The sequence below is a fragment of the Haliotis cracherodii genome, unplaced genomic scaffold (assembly GCF_022045235.1).
Source record: "Haliotis cracherodii isolate W230 unplaced genomic scaffold, xgHalCrac1.p SCAF_6, whole genome shotgun sequence".
Lineage (NCBI taxonomy): Eukaryota > Metazoa > Mollusca > Gastropoda > Lepetellida > Haliotidae > Haliotis > Haliotis cracherodii.
The window spans coordinates 4,959,199-4,984,468 of NW_027266319.1; the positions used below are offsets into that span (position 1 = coordinate 4,959,199).

Below are 25,270 nucleotides of genomic sequence, written 5' to 3' on the forward strand. Positions count from 1 at the left end.
CTCCACTAATGGAAATTAAAAACAACCAGATGTTTTACATTGACATGTGCGCATCCAAACTGCTCAGCACATTTAAATTAGCTTATAGGGCCAATTCCCAAATTAAATCTTCAAACAGTTGCAATTTAAAATTTAAACGAAGACGTTTAAGTAATGTGTTCACAACAAGTTGAATTATGACAAGCAAGCGCTCTAAGGATATTTTCTCCCGCCATGACGTGTACCAGTAATTGACAGTTTACGAGTCAGAAAAGAATCAGAGTGAACTTATTAATCCGAAAATGAATTCCAATTTGAATATGTTGACATTCACCATCCCATCTGTAGCATCCTTAATCTAGCTGATGTGAAACTGCCAAGCAAACACAATGACAAATCCCGTGATGCTATTATTGGCGGGCCTGAGACGTCATGTTGAAAATAGCAGTTCTGTTCTAAACTGAGGAACAAAAGAAACTTGACCTCTCGGTTGATTTTATTTTATTCATCGTTGATTGATTGTTTGTTGTTGAACGTCGCACTCAGCTATATGACGTCGGTCTGTAAATAATCGAGTCTGGACCAGACAATCCAGTGATTGACATCATGCGCATCGATCCACGTATTTGAGATGCGATGACATGCATCAACTAAGCCTGACCACCCGTTAGTCGCCTCCTACGACAAGCATTGTCGCCTTTCACGGCTGAAGACCTATCCCACCCCGGGTCTTCACGGGTTCATATTAATTTGTTACCCAAATTTTCACTGAACCAATTTACTTTTACACAAAATTACCTTTTACAAACTGTTGCAGGAATGAGTAATTATTAAATAGCATAATAAAAGCGCCAAAGCCCTTTCCATATTCATAGCAAATCTCTGCCAAAAATAGATTCAATTGTACGATTCCGATTCACAATAGTACGATTCCGACTATATCAAGACGTAATCAAATTTAACAGTCCTATCACTTTTGAATTACATAAAAAACAAACTCGGTATACTTTTTTCTTGTGCCCCCCGAAGCAAAAAGTAACCCATGCTGCAACATATGGCAATATGTTCTCACATATCCAAAATACGGTATTATTTAACAAATTATTTAACAAAATAGCATCTTTCCAGGGCAAAGAAAAATTGAAATACTGCGACCAACCAGAAAGCGACGGAACTGTTCAATACAACAATATAAACATTCAGTCAACACAGGCAAGTCTGGACTGAAAGCAGAGATTATCATCACGCAATCTGAATACTATAAAGCAACAAAATACCTTTTTCCTCATAAGTATCGCGTCTATCTATGAATCATCCTTATCATCTAATCAACGCAATAAGTATGACCTATCCATTACTATTCTTTGTTCATTCATTGTAAACGTGACGTGATCTTTTGAGTGCAAAGTCTGTCTGGTTGTGTTTAAAGCCGCAATCAGCAATATTCCAGCTATATAACGACTGTCTGTCAATAACCGATTCTGGACCAGACATCCAGTGATTGACACCATGAGCATCGATCCACACAATTGGGGTACAATGACAGAAACCTATGATTGTGGGTTCGAATCCCGGTTCGCCCCGATTATGTTTCTAGGTTTGTCAGCACCATACCCGTGCTCGTGGTTTTCACCGAAGTGGTAAACGTCTGAGACCTGCATCACTTCGGCCTTTCCTCCCACATCAAGGTGACACGGCGTGATATAACTGGAATACTGTTAAAAGTGGCGTTAAACCCAACTCACCCACTCACTAGTTTTGGAAATGTGAGGTTGGGACATTTAGGCAAGCAGATGAGTTCTACCCTCCTTGCAGATATCTTTCTTTATTGAAATGAATCGGAATTTCTGACAACATCAACACACGGGAATCCAGCAAAGACGTTTACCATAAGTATCAGGTATATGGACGATCTGACCACTTTTGTCAAATAAGAATTTAAATTCCCTTCCACTGATTTATCCGCTAAACTTAAAAAATAAAAGATTAGCCTAACTGTTTTATATATAGATCTATGCATAAACATTCAGATTGACAACATATTTTCCACAAGACCAGAGGAATTACTTCAACAATAGTCAACTTTCCCTTTATGTCGAGCTCTAGTTCTTGGTGTTAACATTTTACTTTCATTTCATTTTGAGGTTCTATCCAGCATGCTCTTTAAACGAAAATTTCAAAAATCTTCATACGACTCTCGCTCAAAAGTTGTTTGCTGAGGAGGTCTTCAGCATTTCATGCCTCAGTGAAGCTTTCAAAAGTTGTGTGGTAGACATGTGAAGAACAGTTCCAAATTTGACGCATCAATGACCACATTTTCACTTGTACTACACGCTCAGGTTATTCAGGTGAACAATTGATTTGCCTTTGCATGTGTTTGTGACGGGTGCCAGTGGGGCAGGGTACGCTCACGGTTTCTCTAACTATTTCATAGTGCTTCTTAAACTTATCATCATTTTGTTGTCGAAATCAAACATTAGAATCTGCCCTTAGCAATGAGTGAGTGAGTTGGGTTTTACGCCGCTGTTAGCAACCCCCCAGCAATATGACGACGGGAGACACAAGAAATGGGCTTGACACATTGTACCCATGTGGGGAATCGAAAGATTTCTAAAGATTATGTAAAAGTTCTGTAAGCTTTATGTAGTTGAGTTTATGGAGATCTTGTGTTTGTTTGTTTGTTTGTTGTTTAACGCTGAACTCAGCAACCCAGCTATTTGACGGCGGTCTGTAAATACTCTAGCCTGGGCCAGACAATCCAGTGATTGATATCTACACCGTCGGGATATCAACATTGTCACCGTGCCTGACCACCCGATCCACTGGTCCTCTTACGAACAGCATAGGTTGCTGGGGACCTAATGTAACCTAGCATCACACCCCCCCCCCCCCCCCCCCCTCACCCCCGGGGGTCAGCTGTATCTTCTCTTTAACAAAGTAAAAAGCGTGATAATTGCTTCAGCATATACTTAAGTTGTTTTGGTTGCACATGCAATAGCATGGTATGGTCATACATATATGCATTCAGGCAGTCAGGAATACGAATCATATAAAAAAAATACTTACTCAAAATCATCCGGGTTCTCTAGGATGGATTCAAGGTCGGACACTGACCCCGTGTCATCGGAGAGGACCAATGGTAGTCGTGTTCGGTTGGGCGGTGGCGATTGGAACAATCCAAGAGAAGGCTCGGATTTTCGTCCTCGGCGTGTGTAGCCATCTCTAAATCGAGCCAACTCGTTCTGAAACTTGCAGTTCTCAATAGGACCTATTGAATTAGGCCTTGGCTTCCCTCTGTTGGCAAAGTTATCCCTTCTTCGTAGACACACATTCGTCATAGAAGATCCCAGAGAATTATCTTTGTCAATAAGTCCAGATTTATAGGATTCACTGCTTGGGTGGTTGTGTTTCTGGAATTGTTTCCAATAACTCATATCACATTGAACTGACACATCCCTCTGCCAGGGGTACCTTGCATCAAAGCTCTCTCCCACAATATCAAACTTCCTATACCGCGACGCCTCCGTCGTGTTGTCGCTTTGACTCCGCCGAAGATGTTTGCAGTCATCACGCGTGTCTCTCTGAGCACTTTCAAAAGAGTCGTGTCTTCGGCCAGCTTGAGACCCGAAATCAGAAGGCACAGATTTTGGCTGTTTGAACAGGCAGTACGACCTCCCACTGGGCAGCGCGTTGCACGGGGGTGTCATGCTACCCCCAGCACTATTCATCTCCACCCTGGAGGCATCATAGCCAACGCCCCCATTCTGGAAACCGTTACGCCCTTTATCAGGCACCGGGGTCTCGTACACAGGAACTCCAGACATTGAGCAAGGTCTTCTCCTGGGCAGTGCGTTGGACACATCCCTCGAGTCACCGAAGTCTGGCGAGGTTCTGGAGACGTCTTGGCCCGGGGGGGACGTGTTTTCCCCAGACCAGGACAGGCGGTTGAGGGCTTTTTTCATCCTGGGCGAATCCGGGGGCGCCAGGGCGCGCTTCCAACGGTGTGGGACACTGTAGCGGTACGCTTGTCTTTTGCTGGAAGGGTCGGGGGATAGGTCTTTCCCTCCTCCCTCGTCGGTCACGTTGTCGGGAGGGTCATCGCCTGTAATACATAAATACATGTTAATACATATTCGCGAACACCTCTACTACTACTTCAACTAATACTACTAATACTACTGCTACTACTAATAATAATAGCCCAGAAATGAGCTTCACACAGTGTACCCATTTGGGGAATCGAACCGGGCCATCGGTGTGTGACGATCGAGGCCTTCACTAGGCTACCCCATCATTTGATAGTGATTCAACTCGGGAAGATCCAGGGTAGAATATGTCTTCGGCAACTCATGCTTGCCGTAAATGGCGACTATGTTTGTCGTAAGAGGCGATTCAAGGGATCGGGTGGTCAGGCTCGCTGACTTTATTGATGCATGTAGCCATATCCAAATTGCGTAGATCGATGCTCATGATGTCAATCATTGGATTGTCTGGTACACACTCGATTATTTACAGACGGCCGTCATATAGCTGGAATATTGCTGGGTGCGACATTAAGCAACAAACAAACAAACAAACAAATGATAGTGATTCATAAAATCATGTCCATGATGTAGTCGTTCAATCGACTGATTTAGCACATATTTCTTATGATTCTGAAAAAAACTGTTTTATTGCTTTTATTTAAACATACCCCAACACCACGTTAACTTGAAACCCATTATATCTTAAAACACTTCATGTTATCCCTAATTCGAGACAAGCGGAGTGACGATACATATTGACCAGATCGATCCGAATCTTCCAGGACAATATCGTTCGTATTAAACGGCATATCGTGTTATTGGATTTCGAGTTAACAAGGTTACAATAAGATATGATTCCCACAATTTTCTTACATTAACACCTTTTGAGATTCTTTTGAAATTGTTCGTGGGAATAAACAAATTCTCCTGAGAACAATCTGGGCATTTTGTTTGAATAACTGTCATCGTCAAATTGCAGTTTACACGAGCGGCAATTCACAGCCCTGTTGGGGTGAATTACGATGCAGTTTGTACTAGTGTTTGGCAGATCGTCCTAACAACGCTGTCACGTCTAAGGCTTATCAGTTCGCATAGTAACAGTACACACACGCTCAACGAGAAGCTAACAGCGTTGATAAGCAGGAGATATGACGCAACTCGAACGTGCTGGAAAACACGTACTTCAGACGCATGCTTTGCATGCCGGGATAGGTGTCAACCAGCCCCATGCTTCTGAAAATAACTTCCTCGGGAGAAACATGAACACCTTTTGAAATCCTTGCCCGGAAACCCGTAAATAAGGCTCCATAAGTTTAAATGTTACGTTGTTGGACATATATCGTGCTATAGAATGTGCAAAACACCACACATGACTGTCAATTCACTGCTATTATGATCATATCTTCATACATGCAATACGGCGATGCTCATGCTGTCAACCATTCGTTTAACTTTCCATGGTTCGATTAGTACAAGAACACCATGTCTGGCCTTTCCGTATTTGTGATCGCGGTGTAAAACAACATGCATTCCTTGGACGAGTAGGGAAATAACAGACACGTACGGGCAACCTGGGACACACACTAACACCATTACGTCTGTGTGTGATAGAATTCAAAGGTCAATCTTTTCTTTATCCTCAACTGACCTTTTTTTCTAAATTGTTCCAAACCATTATTCTTGTGAATTATTTTTAGCGTTACTCTCTGGATAGCCTTGCACCTAGGCTGTAGTGAAAGATAAGTGCAGTGATGTTTTGTAATTCTATCCTCCAAATAGGCAAGTCTATATATGTGGACAGTAAGGACTCCAGTCGCTTGTAGGGACAATTTGTTCTTATTATTGGCATAATCTAGAAATTATGATTTAAACTAATAATTATTGCCTTAGAGACTTGTCCAGGTCTACTATCTTCACATCAGAGACCCATGTCCAGCATATTGAAAAATTGTGATTGGTTGGTTGGTTGGTTGTTTAACGCCGCACTCAACAATATTCCAGCTATATGACGGTGGTCTCTAAATAATCGAGTCTGGACCAGACAATCCAGTGATTAATATCATGAGCATCGATCCACACAATTGGGATCGATGACATGCATCAATCAAGTCAGCGAGCCTGACCACCCAATCCCGTTAGTCGCCTTTTACGACAAGCATAGTCGCCTTTTACGACAAGCATGGGTTGCTGAAGACTTATTCTACCCGGATCTTCACGGGTCGAAAAATTGTGAAGATGTTTCTAGTCGGTCTATTACAGAGGTCAAACTAGCGAAAGGTTCTTTGTCGGTTATAATGAAATCATGAGTTTGATTCTAGTGTTGATTACATTTACATAACGTAATCAAGATGGGACAGGGTATGTTAGCCGAATTCACGCCTAGCGTTATAATGAAGATTGATAACATCATATCGGTTTCTTTTTGTTAAGACTCCTTTCTTGCCATGTGGTGAGGTGAGGTGAGGTAAAAGTGGGGTGAGATGAGGTGAAAGTGAAGTGAGGCGAGGTAAAAGTGGGGTGAGATTAGGTGAGGTGCAAGTGTGATGGGGGGGGGGGGGGGGGGGGGGCGAGGTGAGGTGAGGTGAAAGTGGGGTGAGGTGAGGTGAAAGTGAAGTGAGGTGAGGTAAAAGTGGGGTGAGGTTAGGTGAGGTGGTAGTGGGATGGGGTGAGGTGAGGTGAAAGGGGTGAGGTGAGGCGAGGTGAAAGGGGGATGAGGTGAGGTGAACGTCTTGTTCAAGAATAATGCACAAAAGAGCAACGTGCATGCGTGTGTCTGCTTGTACTAGTCCGGACTAATGCCGATTTTACAGCGCGAGTCCACTGTGATACCATGCCACAGTTTAATATGGCTACCCACTCAGTATAGTGACTCCGGGCGCCAGGCAGGGTAACAACAAGAATATTATGAAAGTACTCTTCATCCTTCCACGTTATGTTTGTAACGCCTGACGCCAACCCGTGTACCACATTCTGTATTTACACGTATACATGCATGTCCATAATTCACACCAGCTCCCAAATATTCATGACCAAAAGAAAATACAAATAATAAAAACAAAAATTGCCATCACCCACGTTGGGATTCGAACCCAGGTCCTCGGTGTGCCAAGCACAAAATATTTACTAGCCACCCATCTGTTATGAATAATATTGAGTGAGTTTTACGCCGCTTTTAGCAATATTCCAGCAACATCACACCGGGGGACACCAGACATGGGCTTCACACATTGTACCCATGTCGGGAATAGAACCCGGGGTTTCGGCGTGACGAGCGAACGCTTAAACCACTAGGCTACCCGACCGCCCCGTTATGAGTAATAACAAGCATACACTATACATTAAACCCAGACAAACACATCGTTATACATGTATAACAAGGAGCAAAGAAGTATGTAATCTTCAACAGACAGAAAAAAACACCACTGTATCCACAAGGCGGTCATACAAATGTAGAATGTCATAATATTATTCTACTTTCAGAAACCCTACATTTCTTTTGTCTATTTTCAGCCTGTGTGGTCGTTGCCATCACGCTGTATACTACGACGTCGATCTCCATTGACGACTTTGTGTATGATTAATGTCAACCTACTTTTTCTAACACGTCGTGACAGGGAGAAAATTTGGTTCAATTCTCACAATGTGAAAAACACGTTTGGCTCTCACACAAAATCAACGTTTATCTGGAACTAATTTCTCGGATCACAGGCTGCATTCAAGACATGTTTGTTCTGACAATACACAGCGTTTTTCAATAACGTATAGGCATCTTGATTGATCTATTATCGAAACAGAGACGAGGCAAACCAATGTCAGCGAGAGCACATAGAACCAAGCGAAAGAGATAACTTACAGAAACTACCTACGGCAGGCAAATGGTTCATCAGATCAACGCAGCTGCATAAACACAGGGAGACATTGTCAAAATTTCACCTCTGGAGCTTCTCCATGCCTTGGGTAACACAATACCTACTGAGTCAGTGAATATGGTTTTACGCCGCTTTTAGCAATATTCCAGCAATATCACGGCGGGGGACACCAGATATGAGCTTCACACATTGTACCCATGTCCGACACACAAAGCCACCAACCCCACTACATCAGAGGCTCAATCATTGATAACGAAAAACATTACTTACTTCACTGTATTAAACACACTCGAGAAAGAAATATACTCTTTGAAAAATTATCCAGACAAAATGTAAATGTAAATGTCCACAGTCATGAAGATAAATTATTTCAATACATCCTGTCAAATAATGAAGCAGTCAATATCAACTGCATTTGTTTCCACATCTATAATTTCAAACAATAAATACCCCTCCATAATCAACCGTTGACATTTTATGTATAAAAATATAATCAAATATGAAATATTGATTATTATGTTTTTGTATGTGTCTACAGGAATGTAAATTATGTATGTCTGTATATATGTATGTATAAATCATAATGTCTTGTCTTTTAAAATTGCATCTGTCCCGTAATGGAACGTTTCTGCAATAAATATTATCTTATCTTATCTTATCTTATGGGAAATCGAACCCGGGTCTTCAGCGTGACGAACCAACGCTTTAAACACTAGGCTACCCGACCGCCCCCGACACCTGATGAAAATAGCAAATACATGCCTTGCTTTAACAAATACTGATGTACCAATCTTGCAGAAAAGGTACCTCTTTGCACGTTAAAACCTAAATTATTTTTTTTAGAATGCGAGCTGCATGTAACACATGACGTATCCATTACTATTCTTTGTTCATTCATTGTAAACGTGAGGTGTCCTTTTGAGTGCAAATCTTGTATGGTTGTGTTTAACGACACACTCAGCAATATTCCAGCTATATGACGGCGGTCTGTCAATAACCGATTCTGGACCAGACAATCCAGTGATTGACATCTTCAACATCGATCTACGCAATTGGGATTCGATAACATGTGTCAACCAAGTCAGCGAGCCTGACCACCCGATCCCAATAGTCGCCTCTTACGACAAGCATAGTCGCCTTTTACGGTAAGTATGGGTTGCTGAAGACCTATTCGGACCCGGATGTTCACGGGGAGAGTGCAAAGAGTTCACGGGTGATGTATAACGCTGCACTCACGCTGTAGTCATCAATATCACTGCTGACTCACCCCTGAGACATGCGTGACGCGTGACAACTAAACTGTAGTGATATGGAGGATTGAACTTACAAATATCGGTGTGCATGCACGTATATGTCTGCGTGGGTGGGTGTGGCTGCTGGTACTAGGACTAATCACTGTTTGTATAGTGCTAGCCCACGTATTTCAAATAAATGACATAGTCGAACAAAGTTAACTCGAAATAAAAGGGTCAATCGAACATCGAGTTATCTATAGTACGAAACAAGCAGAGTTACAATTTTTCACCAAAGTGCGAATATGATGTTTCCTTGGACATAACACATCGTTTTAAACGAATTCGAGTTGTTTATCAATGTATCTGTGTCGAATACGTTATACATCTCTGTATTTAACGCGCAATTTGGGGTCGTCTTCTGTATCAACAATCTGTCGATGACAACCACATTGTCTGTTGTGATATCCCAATTAACGTAGGCCTATAGTAAATACCCTTGTCACACAAGACCGAGAGCCCAGGTCAGGTCTGTTACCATCAAAAGGCGGATACGTTCCAGCCCTACTTTTGACATAAACCACAACACACCCAATTTATCAATTTGGTAAGGTTCATGGCCAGACCAAGAATGGTTGAACCTAGATCGCTTACCAACAACATCGTTACTGTGATTATACAAGAACAACAGATTATCAAAATGATAATTGCTAGCGATATAGAATTTCCAGAGCTGGTCTTATGCGTAATAACTCTTTCAAATATGTAAGTAGGGTATCTCTTTCAAAGGCTGCTATGGTGGCTTAGTAGTGTTTCCTGCAGTTTACAAAGTTAACACAAGGGAAGAAAACAAATACATAATAAGAAGTTATTAAAGGTAAGGGCACTATAGTGAGGGCGCTGTTACATGGACATCACCTACAAAACTATAACATGGTTATAGTAAGATGAATAATAAAACGACAAATCTTTATCTATCATTATACACATCAAATGGCGGAGCATACCAATAATAATAGAAATAAAACTGACATAACCCTTTCCATAATCATAAGAAATTTCGGCTAAACGTAATTTCTGGCCTATTATACGATTCTGATTGTTTCTTAATCCCTTCTGACCAGTGATGATACGAGGTATTCGGGAAAAGAAAAAATCGTGCCCCACCGGTGGCACAGAGGAAACACATGCAAAGGCAAGTCAACTATTCACACACAAAAACACGGGAACATATGATACAAGTTAAAATAGGGAATTACATACACATGAACACATTATCACAATGTTATCGCCATCATTTATATCGCACTATCACACACATTCACAATAATATCCCCAGTATCCATCATTAAGTCCATGTGCACAGTGCCATTAGGGTAACAGACCAGCTATTCAGTTTTCTATAGCCGTAGCACCTCGTCTCCAAGAAACAGTGACATTATTGCTTCTGTTCTCCCGGAGGGCGTGTAACTCACTCCCACGCATATAATGTTCTTCGGAGATACCTTGTATGCCTTGTATGCTGTCAGAGCAATGGGTCAATGAACCTACAGCACTGTGTCTTCTAACGTTACTTGGCTTAAACAAAGATTGATTGACTTCTTACTAGTGTGCACCAGACTCAAGTGTGAACGGTGTTCAGCTGAAATAATACCCCCAGCATGGTTCATAAGATACTTAGTTTGTATGTTTATAGAGCGGTATTAAAAAAACCGAATAATGCCAGACGCGTGACTGTATAATACCTCATATGTTTACGGTGGTTTAGTCTTTTTCGGATGTGGTTTTTGAACACATGATGAGACCACAGCGATAATTCGTCATGGAGGTGATATCATACATGCATCTTTAATCATTCATAATTGTAAAATTATGTGTTTCAGACAGACAGCCAGACAGACAATTTATTCAATAAAAGGCCACTGGCCCAAAATACATACATATGCAGGAATACATAAAAGCCTGCGCAAAATGACATATTTACAAACTGGGAAAATTTATATTATTTAATTTTTTATATTTTTTTATTTATTTTTTTTACTTATTTGCAGTGGATTATTAACCATTTACCCTTAGTTGCTGAGCTTTGGTAAGAAAAATATATATTTTATATAAGGTATTATATGCATCTGAGGAAATAATGTGTGGAATTATGTGTTTCTTTCCACAGAGACATTCGTCACATGTATGCACATGGCAACGAAATCTGCAGTTAAACATTTTTGAAACCTCTCATTTACCAATCAGAATCGAGTAGTTCCAATTCATTGTAGAAATCGAGATAAACCACAATGTGTATAAAACCCAAGAAAAGAAAATGACAAGAAGATCAAATCCAAATCTTATAAGTATTTTACTCGACGATCAAAAGAAACCATTCCACAGAGACTAGACATTAATTTGTACTGTACTTTTTTTCCAGTTACATGCAAATGTAGCACAAAGGGAAGGGGAGATTTAAAGCCATGATCACAAGCGTTTCCACAGACCATCCAAGATGCCTTGTTGTTGTAACCTGAAATATTTTGCCATAAAACATCGCATGGGAATCTATAAATCTGTAATCTAATCCTCGGACTGAAGCCGCTATCCGGTACATGAAAGCATGTAATAACACTATTGTTACATTTGATTTGACATGTCTTGAAAACAAAACCCTCGGAGGTAATCACGACACACTAGGAAGAAGATTGATGTGTTTACCATCAAATTAATCCTGATCCACCCAAAAGCTGCTGTTGGCGTCGCCGAACACCATTCCTCAGAGCAGGCAATAGAAGAATAAATCAACAATCAATAATAATTCATCTTTGTTTTTTTCGATCGAATATAATGGCCTTGTTCAATACGTTGCTGTGTTTGATCACAGAGTTATATGTGGAAATGGCTTCAACAATAGGTGAGGTGAAAGGTTTCAAAAATATCGTTCCCACAAATATTATCGTCGTAGGAATCAAATCAGGTAACCTTCCACTGACGACCCATCACAGCTTGTGTGGCGATTACTTGAAATAGGTATGCGACTGTTTGAGTGATTCATTTTTACGTAAACTGATGACAGAGTCTGTTGTATCAAACCCTGTCGAAACCGACATTTCGAGAACACCGGTGTCATCGCTGTTCATGCACTTCAACATCTACCTTGCTTGTGCTTGTTCAGGAAATGCCCGTACGAATACATACGCCCATACAAATATGTCATCTTTACCCAAGCAATGACACCAGGTGTCATCCCTGTCTGAGTATTAATTCCAGTCCGATTACCTTTGTTTATGTTGGTCTCTTGAACACGTTTTGGAAAACCAATTACTATATACATGGTTTTATCATATAATGGGTAGGTTTCTCGGCAGGATAAAGCCAACGGATACAAAAACGATATCCGTTGGGGTCATATGCGGATAGAGATGCAAATATCAAAGGTCAAGTAGGGACTACTTTCACTGTTTATAAACAAACATGGCGTCGCCCTTGTCATTCGGCGATCGAGTCAGAATTAACCATCGGGAATCTGGATAAACTACAGAGATAATTGCTATCATTATCCAAAGAACAGTCTAATATACTGAAAATCAGTGTCTAACTGTGACGTAGCGAAGGCATTTTATAAGTTGTGGCAACTTTGGAGAAACAATTTTGCGAGGGCACGAGGCCTAGCCAAGCGGGATCAGTAGCCATATCTGTGCTTGTAGACAGACCTCTGCGGCTTGAAACCTTCTCCACAAATTAAAATAGTTGGATTTGGCCGAAATATGTTTGAATTGTTACATTGTTTCGTTTTGTCGCTGTGTGTACATCTGACTACACTTCTTAACATTATGACAGTACAGACCGACTGTCAACCACGTCTGACCGTGGCCGTGACGTCTCGTTGACTAGGTTTAGAGTAGCTTCCCTTTGACAAAGGTCAGTTACTCTAGCGGACACACTGATGGATTGCCGCGAAAGACAATTATAACAATTGTTGCTTTGCGTATATGTTGCTTCGCCACTGTATAAGAAACAGATTTCAGTTGGAACTATATTGGCTACTGTCACTGTCCGACTGACACATCACTTACCCTGTGACGTAATAAATATTAATGCGCGCATTCCAGGAAAACTCGCAAGGTTTCGGTAATGTTTAGGAATAAACACTATGTATTTAGCCCGCCAAGGCTCGCTAAATACAATGTTTACTCCTAATGCAGGATATTTACCATCCCCAAACACACTCGCGTGATAACCTCTATTTATCTCACAGAATACTTCATGCTTATGACGAAAAGGAACAAGTTGTGCTTTTCGTTTCCCATTCCTTAGAAATATTACAATTCCCGGATGTGACAGGATAACATTATGTGTGCTATAGAATAACAAGTGATGAATGTGTATGTACAAGGATTACAATGGTCAATAACTTGCCATATCCATTCATCCTCCTAATAGCATGGTTATGGGCAATGCTGATTCATAACAATTATTCAGCAAAATTTGGTATCATACTCAGACATTGTAACATACAAGCACTGGTCTTTTCTGCATATAGGTATATAACGATATTAGTAAATTCGTAAATGCCTAATAATTATTATATACTACACTCGGTATCAATGACTATGAATTATTGTGGACAGTCTTTTACGTGCTTTGTACAAAACTATCCCATATGGCAAACTTAAGGGAACATTTCATTCCTTGGTCCATGGGGCTCTTGGTGCAAAACGTGGTGGACATAGAATGATATAGTTACGTATCTGTCTTAAGGGGTTCAGGTCAATTTGTCAGAAATGAAAGCAAATGCCATCTGAAGTATACTGAGAAAACAAATTGCGAAATGAGTTTCTCATTGATAACATTTATGTAAAATTAGACATAAGGCGTGTTTGACATAAGGCAAGATGAAGGCATCCCCATGGGCACCATTTGGGTTCCCCTTCTTGTGGATCTGTTTCTTTATGCATATGAATCAGCTCGGATTGGCAAAGGCAAAAGAATGTAATTTGGCGACGAAGTTTAACTTAAGCTTCAGGTGTATCGATTATCTGATATCGGTCAATAACGATCAAATAGCCAATTCCCTTCCACTGATTTACCCACCTGAACTAGAAATAAAGGAGACCAGTGAGACCGCTTCATCTGTTTCATATTAAGATCTGTGCATTAAGATTCAGAATGACAAAATACTCTCCTCAAGACTGTTTGTCAATAGGGATCACTTCAACCTTCCAATAGTCAACTTTCTTTTTATGTCGACAATATTCCTGCAGCTCCAGACATTGGTGTCTACATTTCACAACTTTCGAGGTACAATCAAGCATTCTCTGTACACCAAGATTCAAATAACTCTTGTCAGCAGTTGTCTGATCAAAGTTACACTACAGTTTTCAAAAAGGTTTATGGTGGACATATGTGGGACATTTCAAAACCCATCGCATCAGTGACAAGAAACATGTCCGATGCAATTATCTGTTTTTAATTGTACCATATGTCCCCATGTTATTTTCCAGGCGAACAATTGATTTGCCTTTGCATGACAGGTGCCAATGGTGGGACAGGATACGCTCGCCCTTTAGCGAACACCTGGTAAAATCACTATTTGAAGGTGATTCATCAGCACATGGTAAAGATTAAGTCTGAATCGTACAATCGACTTTGGTTTTGACAGAGACTTCTTATGAATATGGAATGATTCTATCGCTTTTGTTTTATACATCTGAAAAGAGTTGGGGTTTTTCATTTTGAAATGTGAGCATGTACAGGATATGCTCGCCCTTTAGAGAAAACCTGTTAAAATCACTATTTGAAGGTGATTCATAAGCACATGGTAAAGGTTTAGTCTGAATCGTACAATCGACTTTGGTTTTGACAGAGACTTCTTATGAATATGGAATGATTTTATCGCTTTTGTTTTATACATCTGAAAAGAGTTGGGGTTTTTCATTTTGAAATGTGAGCATGTACTGTTGTATGTAAGCAATGAGTGAAGTGTGCTTGCTTATTTTCACAAATACTCAGATGAGTGTCTGATACAAAGACCATATCCAAATGAACATAAACGAAAGCGTCAAAATACCTGGCATAATCATACGAAATCTCTGCTAAAAGGAGAGTCTGCGTAACATTTCGTTAAGCGAAGGAGTGTATATTTAAGTTCTAACGTTTGTGTTCATACCGACAATACAACTAATCCAAAATAACGTCCTCATGTCTGAAACGAGCTCTGTAATTGTGGTTCCTCGGGCAATGTAACATGCTATATGACATTTGATCATATCAAATTATTAACGATAACCAATGAAATAAACTGAATAAATAAGTTAAATAAATATGCCGGAAGCCACATTTCAAGTAACCTCAACGCATACATGAAACTGATTAATGTCTGTATTGTTACAACGGCACAATGTAAATAACATCCTGCTGTTTGAAGCAATGATGACAGGAATTGCAAAATACAATTAATTATTCCATATTTCGCTCGAGGAAAAAAACGTTGCTCGAACGATGTCATGACATAATGTGTTCAGCTATGTCAACCTGACCTTGAGTCATGCACATTATATGGCATCAACAATCTGATTCATAAAGAGTAGATAACTTTAGATGGATGGCCATTGTTATACGATAATTGAACCGTTCTGAGCCTCACATAGAAAGACCTGGTCTAAAGACATTAAAATGATGTATATTCCAACATAACTCCCTTCAACACTGACTTTTGCCAACGATGTTGGGGAATTTTATCCCAGTTTCGAAGAGGTCCTTCTCTTGGCTGTCCAAAACGTTCGTCACAGCTGTTATGATGTCATCGTTCGAGTTGAAATGGGTTTCGCCTCTAACTTCTTCATGTTTGGGAACAGATGGAAGTCTGATGGAGCCAGATCAGGAAAATAACGTGGTTGCTGGAGGAGCTTGAAGTCACACTCGTGGATTGTAGCCATGGCAGTGACTGACTGGTGCACTGTCGCATTGTTCTGATGTTTAATTTTCGGTTGAACAAACATTTTGTCAGCTTTCCACGCCTCTTAGTCTTAATTCCATCCCGTATTTGTCTCACAAGTAAAGCATGGTATTCTCCGTTTATTGTCAGTGTATTTGGAACATCGTCCACCATGATGACATCCTCGGCATCCCAGGACACAGGGGTCATAACCCTTCCAGCTGATGGGACAGCATTTGCTTTGGTGGTGCTGATGTCAAAGGCTTACACTGTTTTGATTGTTGATGGCCTGAAAGTGGGGAACCTAGGTTTCATCCGTCGTGACAAATCAGTGAAAGAACCTTTCTGGGTCAGCATCAAACAGAACTAGATTATCACCAGACACGTTGTGCATGGTGCGTTTCTGTCAAAAGTCAGAAGCGTTGAAACCCAAGGAGCTGATACTATGGTTTTCTGTGATAATGACATGTACTCTCTCCTGGGTAACGCCTACGGAACTAACTAGAAACTCAGTCGATCGAATTTTGCCTTAGTGTAGGTCATTCCTGATGTTACTAACGTCACAGGCCTTCCAGCACCGGGTCGTCTTCAAAGGCTCTCCTGCCACGCTTAAAACTGTTCTGCCCACCTCTTTACAGTGCTATGGGAAGGGACACCCTTCCCTTGTGTTGTACTCATTTCTTCGTGGATGGCTTTGTGTGTAAAGATCTTTTTTAAGTATTGATCAAAGCACGTTCCTCAAGTTTGTTCGTTTACCAAAGGTCACAACCCATGCTGTCACAGACTTGTCGCAGAGAAACAATTTGCTCAGCTGACTCAAGTGTTTGTGGACATACCTCTGTCACATCGTGTAATGTCAACAACAAAAGATTTGACTAGTCCGCATTGCCGTCCATTACCCGAACGAAAATACTTTATCCATCACCCCAAAAAAATAAAAAAATAATATATATAATAATATATAAAAAATTAAAAAATTGTTCGTTGGACGTACTGTTTACCCTTAAAACGTTTTGTAAAATAATATCCGCCTCCTCGTTTCAGAGAAAAATATGGATGTCTTAAAACAGTGGAAAGAATATTCGGCCTCTAACTTGTTGGTCACTGGCTCACAAGCACCGCATTAAGTACTTATGTGATGCAACCATGTCTCGGCGCTATTATCGCTTTCAGTCTTCTATTGCATACTGATTGATTTAGGAGTTTGTACTTTCTGACGTTAACGTTTCGGGTCCTACTACACCGATCTTAAGGTTTAGGAAACTCAATAACCCATTGCTCGTTTGATGTGGGCTACAATGCTCAGTTTATAGCAACAGAGACTATCTACATGCATAAGATGTACAAATGATAGCGAGCGACTGAAGTATCGCGAGTTCAGCTTTTGTGTGTAACGACAAAGTATCTGACGGGACAACACAGATCCCGTGCGGAGCATCGCATCTGGAGGGTGTGTGTGTTGGAGTATTAAGCTGCTTCACCTGTCTGTAAACGTGGGAACTGGTTGCAGAAGGAAGTGATTTCCAAGTAACATGCACATCAATCCATACATAGAGTAGGAATCAATGCTGTGGAGTTCGTGCAAAGTACAAAAAAACATCACTGTCAAAGCTAGACATCTTATTCGTACTTCAGAGAACCTGAAACCTCGCGATGTTTTGCTGTATACATAACACATTCAGAAACCCATATAGACATCCCCTTCTTGCGGATCTGTTTCTTTATGCATATGAATCAGAATTTCTGCTCGGATTGGCAAAGTCAAAAGAATGTAATTTGGCGACGAAGTTTAACTTAAGCTTCAGGTGTATCGATCATCTGATATCGGTCAATAACGATCAAATAGCCAATTCCCTTCCACTGATTTACCCACCTGAACTAAAAATAAAGGAGACTAGTGAGACTGCTTCATCTGTTTCATATTTAGATCTATGCATTACGATTCAGAATGACAAAACACTCTCCACAAGACTGTACGACAAGAGGGATCACTACAGAAACACATATACACATATATAGTGGTTGTCAAGAGAGTGTGTTTTGGGGTGGTAAACACGCCCTGTGTTAGGAAATAACATTGTATTTGGCGAGCCTTGGTTGGGTAAATAGCCTGTATCAGGACATAATGTTTATTCCTGATACAGGATATTTACCATCCTATCCTAATACAGGATATTTACCATCCTATCCTAATATAGGATATTTACCATCATATCCTTATACAGGATATGTACCATCCCAAAACAAACAAACGTGATACCCTCTTTATAATAAATTGTTATTTTTAAATGTGTCGTCGAAAAACTATTTTATTCTCTAACAATCGGTATATAAACATTGCAAGTTTTCCTGGAATGTGCGTATTAATATATTAAGCCCAGAGATTAGTCACTCACAACAGTTAATATGGTTCAACTGAAACCTGTTTTTTAGACAGTGGCGCAACTACAAAAAATGTAAAATGACAACTGCCAACACATATTTTTGCTACTTGTCGTTCTCAGCAATCCATCGGTCTGCACGTTAGAGTATATGACCTTGGTGAAAGCGACGCTACTCCCGTCTGTGTGATGCAGTCAGGCGTCCACACAGCCACGAATGAAACGCGTTAACATGTTGGATAATACATTTGAAAATTGGATTTGACCCCAAAATTACGAACGTTATCAAAACGTTACTAGGCTGAAAACAGTCGCCGAAACACTGCAAACTACAGGTTATAAACAGGTTATAAACAGGCTATAAACAGGTTATAAACACAAAGATGACACCCGCGTCAAGCACATCACCATCCATTGACCAGTTCTTGCTCGCTTCGTATAAAACCACCCGCGTATATATATATATACACACACACACACAAGTATGATCCAATTACAGAAGAGAGTGCTCAATACAAAGTAGAGCATAAATACAGATTTGGATTCCAATTGCAGAATAGGAATATATATATATATATATATATAGAGAGAGAGAGAGAGAGAGAGAGAGAGAGAGAGAGAGAGAGAGAGAGATAGAGATATGAGTATATATATATATATATATATTTCTATTCCTATGTTAGTTATAAAGACACTCTTGTAAGTAAATCGGTAAATCAAATAACACGTGCGTAGTAAGTGTTTATGCACGTGCTATAAGACCTACATATATACATAGGCCTACAAGAATATATAGAAATGTATTTTCATAACAATGTCTCGCTTCTGTCAATAATATCAACTATTAATGACTCGGTATCTAAACATTCCGACAGATATAGACACAATGGTGCATTTAACGCTATGGCGTGTGAATAGGGATATTCAATACCAACATCGCGTTTTGAATGAGATTATCGGGCGTTTATCAGTTAAGAAATAAGGAAATTAGTTAGGGACACTGATGTTTGCTTTTATAGATTCGCACGAGCGACTGCTGAAAACACATAGTTAATGCGACCAGTAAATACAAACAGCTAATTCCCTGTCATCCGTGTGGATACAAGTTTGCAATTCAAGGGAACAAAACAACAATGCGCATTGTATACAAGGTTGTGAATATAATACACACAGCTGGGAAACTATAATCGATAATTACCATCCTATACGTGTGTTATCCTTCTTCGGCAGACAATAAATGTACAGAGGAATATATATCCATCGGAACTGTTTAGGAATGCACGAAAACACATAGCTTCACAATGACTTCTAATGCACACTCACCGTACGTCTTGAGGCGGGTCGTATCACAGGGATAATCTAACCAACAGTACACTCCGAAGTCGGGTCATAGACGCAATACACTGACTGTGTCTGTCACGAAAGACAAAACTCGGTAGCCGTACGCCGACATGCGAATAGTCTTATCTCCGCTACTAGGTTCTACATGCGGCACCAACAGATGGCGGGTGATATCACAATGTAGACTTGATCATATCTCCCTTAGGACGTCACACGAAAATCGAAGGCCGCCGATACTGTGTCGCTTTTATATTAGTGCTGATATTATTAGAATTGTTGACGTTGAGTGGCCATATTGACAGACATATTTTGGTATATTGTGGCTGGCCTCAATCTATTCTGTTGTTTAAACAGTCACGTGAACTACTTCCACGTTATTGTGATCGAACAATTGTTTATCACTGAAGGAACTTCCTGGCCATAGCTACCTGTCAGACACGCTCACTGAATTATTTGTTGAAAACATTATCCAAAACCTGTCTCCTGGAAACCTGATCTGACGACTCTAAAGTTAATACAAATTTAGAGCTCCACCCACGAGGAAAGAAAACAATTCTCGTATAATTGGCCATAGCCGATCTCTTGATAACATCAATTTAGAGTAGATAATCTATTTGATAACGAACTGATGGTATTGTTGTGTGGCGTTTTAGGGAAACATATTACATGTACATACCAGTTTTTGACAATCACTCATGAAAAGGACACGAATGTCTTCAACAGGGTTGTCGAACACAAAGCTATCCCCGCGACGGTTACCTGTCTTGCTTGACAATCACTCGTAAGCTTGAGTCGCACTTGGTTGATCAAGCAATGAGAGACAATGAGACCCTTAAACCCTCTTTATGTGAGGATAAGGGTCGACCACAGCTGGGGTCACAGTTGCACCACAAATATTATATACCTGTTTTGAAATATACATCATTTTGTTGAGCAATCTCAGTAGTATAGCATTACCCTTCAGTGTAATACACATCAGTTCAATAAAACCCAGATCGAGTTTAATCCCTCTTTTATAGTGCGAATGTGACCATATTATTTACTGTGACGGGAACATTAATTTGCTGTGGCGTTTCGTATAACTGGTTTAAAGGAACAGAACCGTATTTGTCAGTCATTTGTTCGGCATATCAGATGCAAAATCGAAAAGAAATATAAAAGGTATTTGGAAGGTCTCTACAGAATACTTAACAGCAGGTAATACCTTTTTACTGAACTTAGACGGTTTCTTAACAAGGCAGACGTGATTACACTGAGAGCTATTTTTAAATGAGTGAGTGAGTTGGGTTAACGCCGCTTTAACAGTATTCCAGTTATATCACGGCGTGTCAGCTTAATGTGGGAGGAAAGCCCGAAGTAATGCAGGTCTCAGACGTTTACCACTTCGGTGAAACCCACGAGCATAGGTATGGTGCTGACAAACCAAGAAACATAATCAGGGCGAAATGTTTGAATGACAGTACATTTGATTTTTATATGTTTAAAGGAAATATATTGTTTACGGTATATTGGTTGATTGCAAAGGGCGTACAAAAATATATGAAATTCTCCAATACCTGGCATATTACAAAGAGTGATACCCTTTCATGTCTTTCTGCGTCACAATGACAAGTCGGTCTGATGAAAACAATTAATCAGCAGGTTTCAAGAGAGAAATTGAACACATTTCTAAAGCAGGTTCTGTTTTAGAAACGCGACAAAGGGTACTTTATTTTCGAGTTGGCAATACATGTGTTAGCTTTGTGTTTTGTTATGTCGTATAATTAATAAGCCGCAAAGTAGTACACACTGGTTGCCTTTAACCCATTCAAGTAATGGATCGTACTATCGATTTATCAAAGAACATTTCAAAGCAAAACAATACATGGCGTGCGATTGATGCTGGAAACATGACTAAGAACACAATACGTTGAAAACTTCTTATCTTACGCTGTAAATGAAACAAGACATGGTCACAATCTGCTTCTAAGTTGCGTGGCAGTGCGCAATGACAACGCGGCATCTAAGGACATGGATCCATGTAGGTCTCAGGCGACAAGAAATTGATATTACGTCCATCGTGAAATTCTCATCAAAATGACCGAAATTCTTATACTGATTATAGTTATTTGATCATTGTTATATATATTAAATACGTGACTGATGTATACAATAATAATAAGAAGAAGACGAATGCTGATGATGATGCTGATGCTGATGCTGCTGCTGATGATGATAAGCCAAGGTTAACTCGAGGAAACTTGCATCACGTCAACGTAATTTGGTTTTGAAAAAGAGCCCCAAAAGTTACGTGGTACATCCCGGTTGCGTATTGTTATCTGTTTAGAGTGGCCTAATCTGACATACCGTATACGACGTAATAAGCGCCCAGAGCACTCTCAAAATTAGAATATTATTTTGGTGGAGAAAGTTGAAAGATAAATTTCGTGGTTCATGCTGACAGCCTGAAATGTTTATATACGACAGATATATTTTTTCCAGAATTCAATTGCCCATAATTAAGCGTGCATATAACACACGAGTACGTATTATACGCGGATGAATAAGTCGTGTATACATTGATCAATCGGAAGAGGTGCTAATTGGGATTGTTCAATAGCCAATATATTAGCAATTATCGCCGTGGGCGCTTATTACGTCGAATACGGTATATTGAAATATTTACCCCAGTCCTGAGTCTAACTTAATATTATCATTCTTAATCAGTACGAATGAACTGTTGATCTCTCAGGGCTGATGTCAGCTGTGACATCTGTGAAGTCCGATGTCTATCTTAACAAAACACGAGGCATATTGCATCATTCACACTAAAAGCACACCGTCACGTCATATAGCTACATATTCCAGACTCCAGAATTTTTCTTAATGAAAAGGACATTTTAAGGCATTTAAAGGTACCCGCGGAGCGCTCGTTCCAAGCGCAACTTAAATCCAGAAAGATGCTAACATTATCAATTATCATTGTGGAAAAAGGAAATTCCATTGTGACGCATCTTGGTAACGTGTAAGTTAAGGTCTTTCAGTCGGTGGGTATTGTGCGATGGTTTTCCATGATTTACACCATTTTCTGTGACAATGATTGAGTATGAAAACGCTGGTTTAGCAATGAAACCAGTAATGCCATATCCGAGGACGCAAGAATTGCGCCTTCAACATAAGGAGCGACTTCTGTAACCAAACGCTACAGTCTAGCCAACCACCCATTGACTTTGACAACATTCCGTATTGACTATCATAGCAATATTCTGGTAATAACACCTAATGTCAAACAATCAAGATTTTCCAGAAAATATCACTTTTATCAATTGCTGACAGATACGTTACACCGCTAACAGACAATTAGTGGTACTGTACGACAACAATAATTACAAGAGGTGATGCATTGCCAGACAATGGTCAAATTAACACCTTCCGGTTGTGCCAAACGGGAACCGCTGCCCTCAGCGCGTCTAGGAAACAAGGTGTCCTTCGGGGACCCTAGCGTGACCCCAAGGATCTGATCTCAGGTGCTGGGGTAAGTCCGTCGCCAAGCAGGAGCTTGAAATGACAGCACCATGTCCTGGTGATGGATGGACGTCTGTGCTGCTTCAGTAGTGAGCCGCTTCCTCATCACCTCTCACAATTAATGAGTGAGTATGGTTTTACGCCGCTTTTAGCAATATTCCAAAAATATCACGGCGTTGGACACCAGAAATGGGCTTCACACACTGTACCCATGTCGGGAATCGAACCCGGATCTTCGGTGTGACGAGCGAACGCTTTAACCACTAGGCTACCCGACCGCCCCCAATACCACATAGACGGACCTCTACTGGGTGTCTAGTGTTTTCACATAGGCCTACATAATCGAGTCTGAGGCGATAAAACAGTGGTTGATAGCATGAGCATCCATAATCCTTCGATGGTGCAATGACATACAGCTAACAAGGCCACGAATAGTCTGCTCTTACAAAATATACTACTCACAGGCAGCTTGGGTCTATACTCCTCATGGAGCTGAGAATTCAAATCGAGTGCACACTGATCTATTGGCTGGGGTGATATAAATGTAGCGCCTTTGTTATTGGGTTGCAGAGTATGTGAGTATGGTTAATCGATTTTAACACTATTCAAGCCGTATCACATCTGGAGACGCCAACAATGGGCATCTCATATAGTACCATGTGGGTAACCGAACCTAGGAATGGTACCACTAGGCTACCTCACCGTCCCTCATGGAGTAATGCGTTATACAGTAAACTACGGTTATAACGAACTCAAAGTGACCAACAAATTTTAGTTCGTTATAACCGTAGTTCGTTATAAGCATATATACAGGATAATACAGCAGATAGTCGGGACAAAAAAGTAAGTTCGTTATATCCGTCAGTTCGTTATAAGCGTGTTCGTTATAACCGTAGTTTACTGTATTTTGGCACGTTTCGACGAAATCTTTTAGCCAGCTTGTCAGAATTATCTGATATAGTCTTTCACTTTTAAAGCCTAGTATCATCATGTCTGCGATGGCAGCTTCCCTCCCCCACAGTTACACGGTACGATTTTGATACTGTTATATGTGTCCATTTATATACATGTATATATGAACTATTGACATATAATGTCAGGGGCGCGATGTCCCAGTCGTCTGAGGCGCGCAAATCGATGTGAAGAGTTGCGTCCCTTAGGCGTGCAGGATAACCTATAATCGTTCGATTCCAGATTGCTGATTCCCCCTGATTATGTTTCATGTTTATCAGCACCATACCCATGCTCCCGGCTTTCACCAAAGGAAAACGTCTGAGACCTGCATCACTTCGGGCTTTCCTCCCACATTGATCTAACACCCCGTGATATGACCGACATACTGTTCAAAGCGGCGTTCAAGCAAACTCGGTTAGTCATGGTCTTATCTCAAACTATATTTCCCCATCAACCTGCGCTACATGTCTGATGGGGAATAAAAATAATCAGACATTTCAAATTAGAAATTTAAATAAGACATTAAAAATTTAAAATGAAATGTAAAGAAAATAAACAGAATATATGTCTTTTTCAAAGCATGTGAGGTCCTTCTATAGGCATTTCAAACAGATTTGTGATTTATTCATAAAAAATGAAGGATCATACTTGTGTGTGTGTGTGTGTGGGTGGGGGGGGGGGCTGCAGGGCGTTTTCCTTAAATTAAACAGTCAGGTTCACAGGTTTCTGACTGCAAACGAATCTTGGTTTGCAGTTGTAGCTAAATCTAATATCTAATCTCCAGACACCAGACAAAATCCAAGCCTCCCCCCATCTCCCACACCCACCTTCACCCCATCTATATAACGGTTGATCTCTTATGCAGTCTGTACGACCCACAGGTAGGAGGGACCCCCTTCTCCACGTGCGTTGATCTTAAATAACTTCTGAATACCTAATTAGAAGGATCTGCACTCGACGGTGAGCCTGAATAATTGAGACTTAACTTCCCTTTGACTACAGTGAAACAAAGCGGAACAAACCCACCGAGGCTGAATGGCGACTAATGATATCATGGTTTACG

General features: G+C 40.4%; 1 protein-coding gene across 3 annotated transcripts in view; it reads right to left on the minus strand.

The window, feature by feature from the left end:
• Positions 1 to 25,270, minus strand: part of LOC139445046 (uncharacterized) — a 218,368-nt gene that overhangs the window by 121,792 nt on the left and 71,306 nt on the right. For all 3 annotated transcript variants that reach the window (XM_071226112.1, XM_071226110.1, XM_071226111.1), the window contains exon 2: positions 3,046 to 4,081. In XM_071226112.1, coding sequence (XP_071082213.1) covers positions 3,046 to 3,941 — 896 coding nt within the window. In that variant the 5' untranslated portion in view covers positions 3,942 to 4,081. The remainder of the gene's footprint in view (positions 1 to 3,045; positions 4,082 to 25,270) is intronic.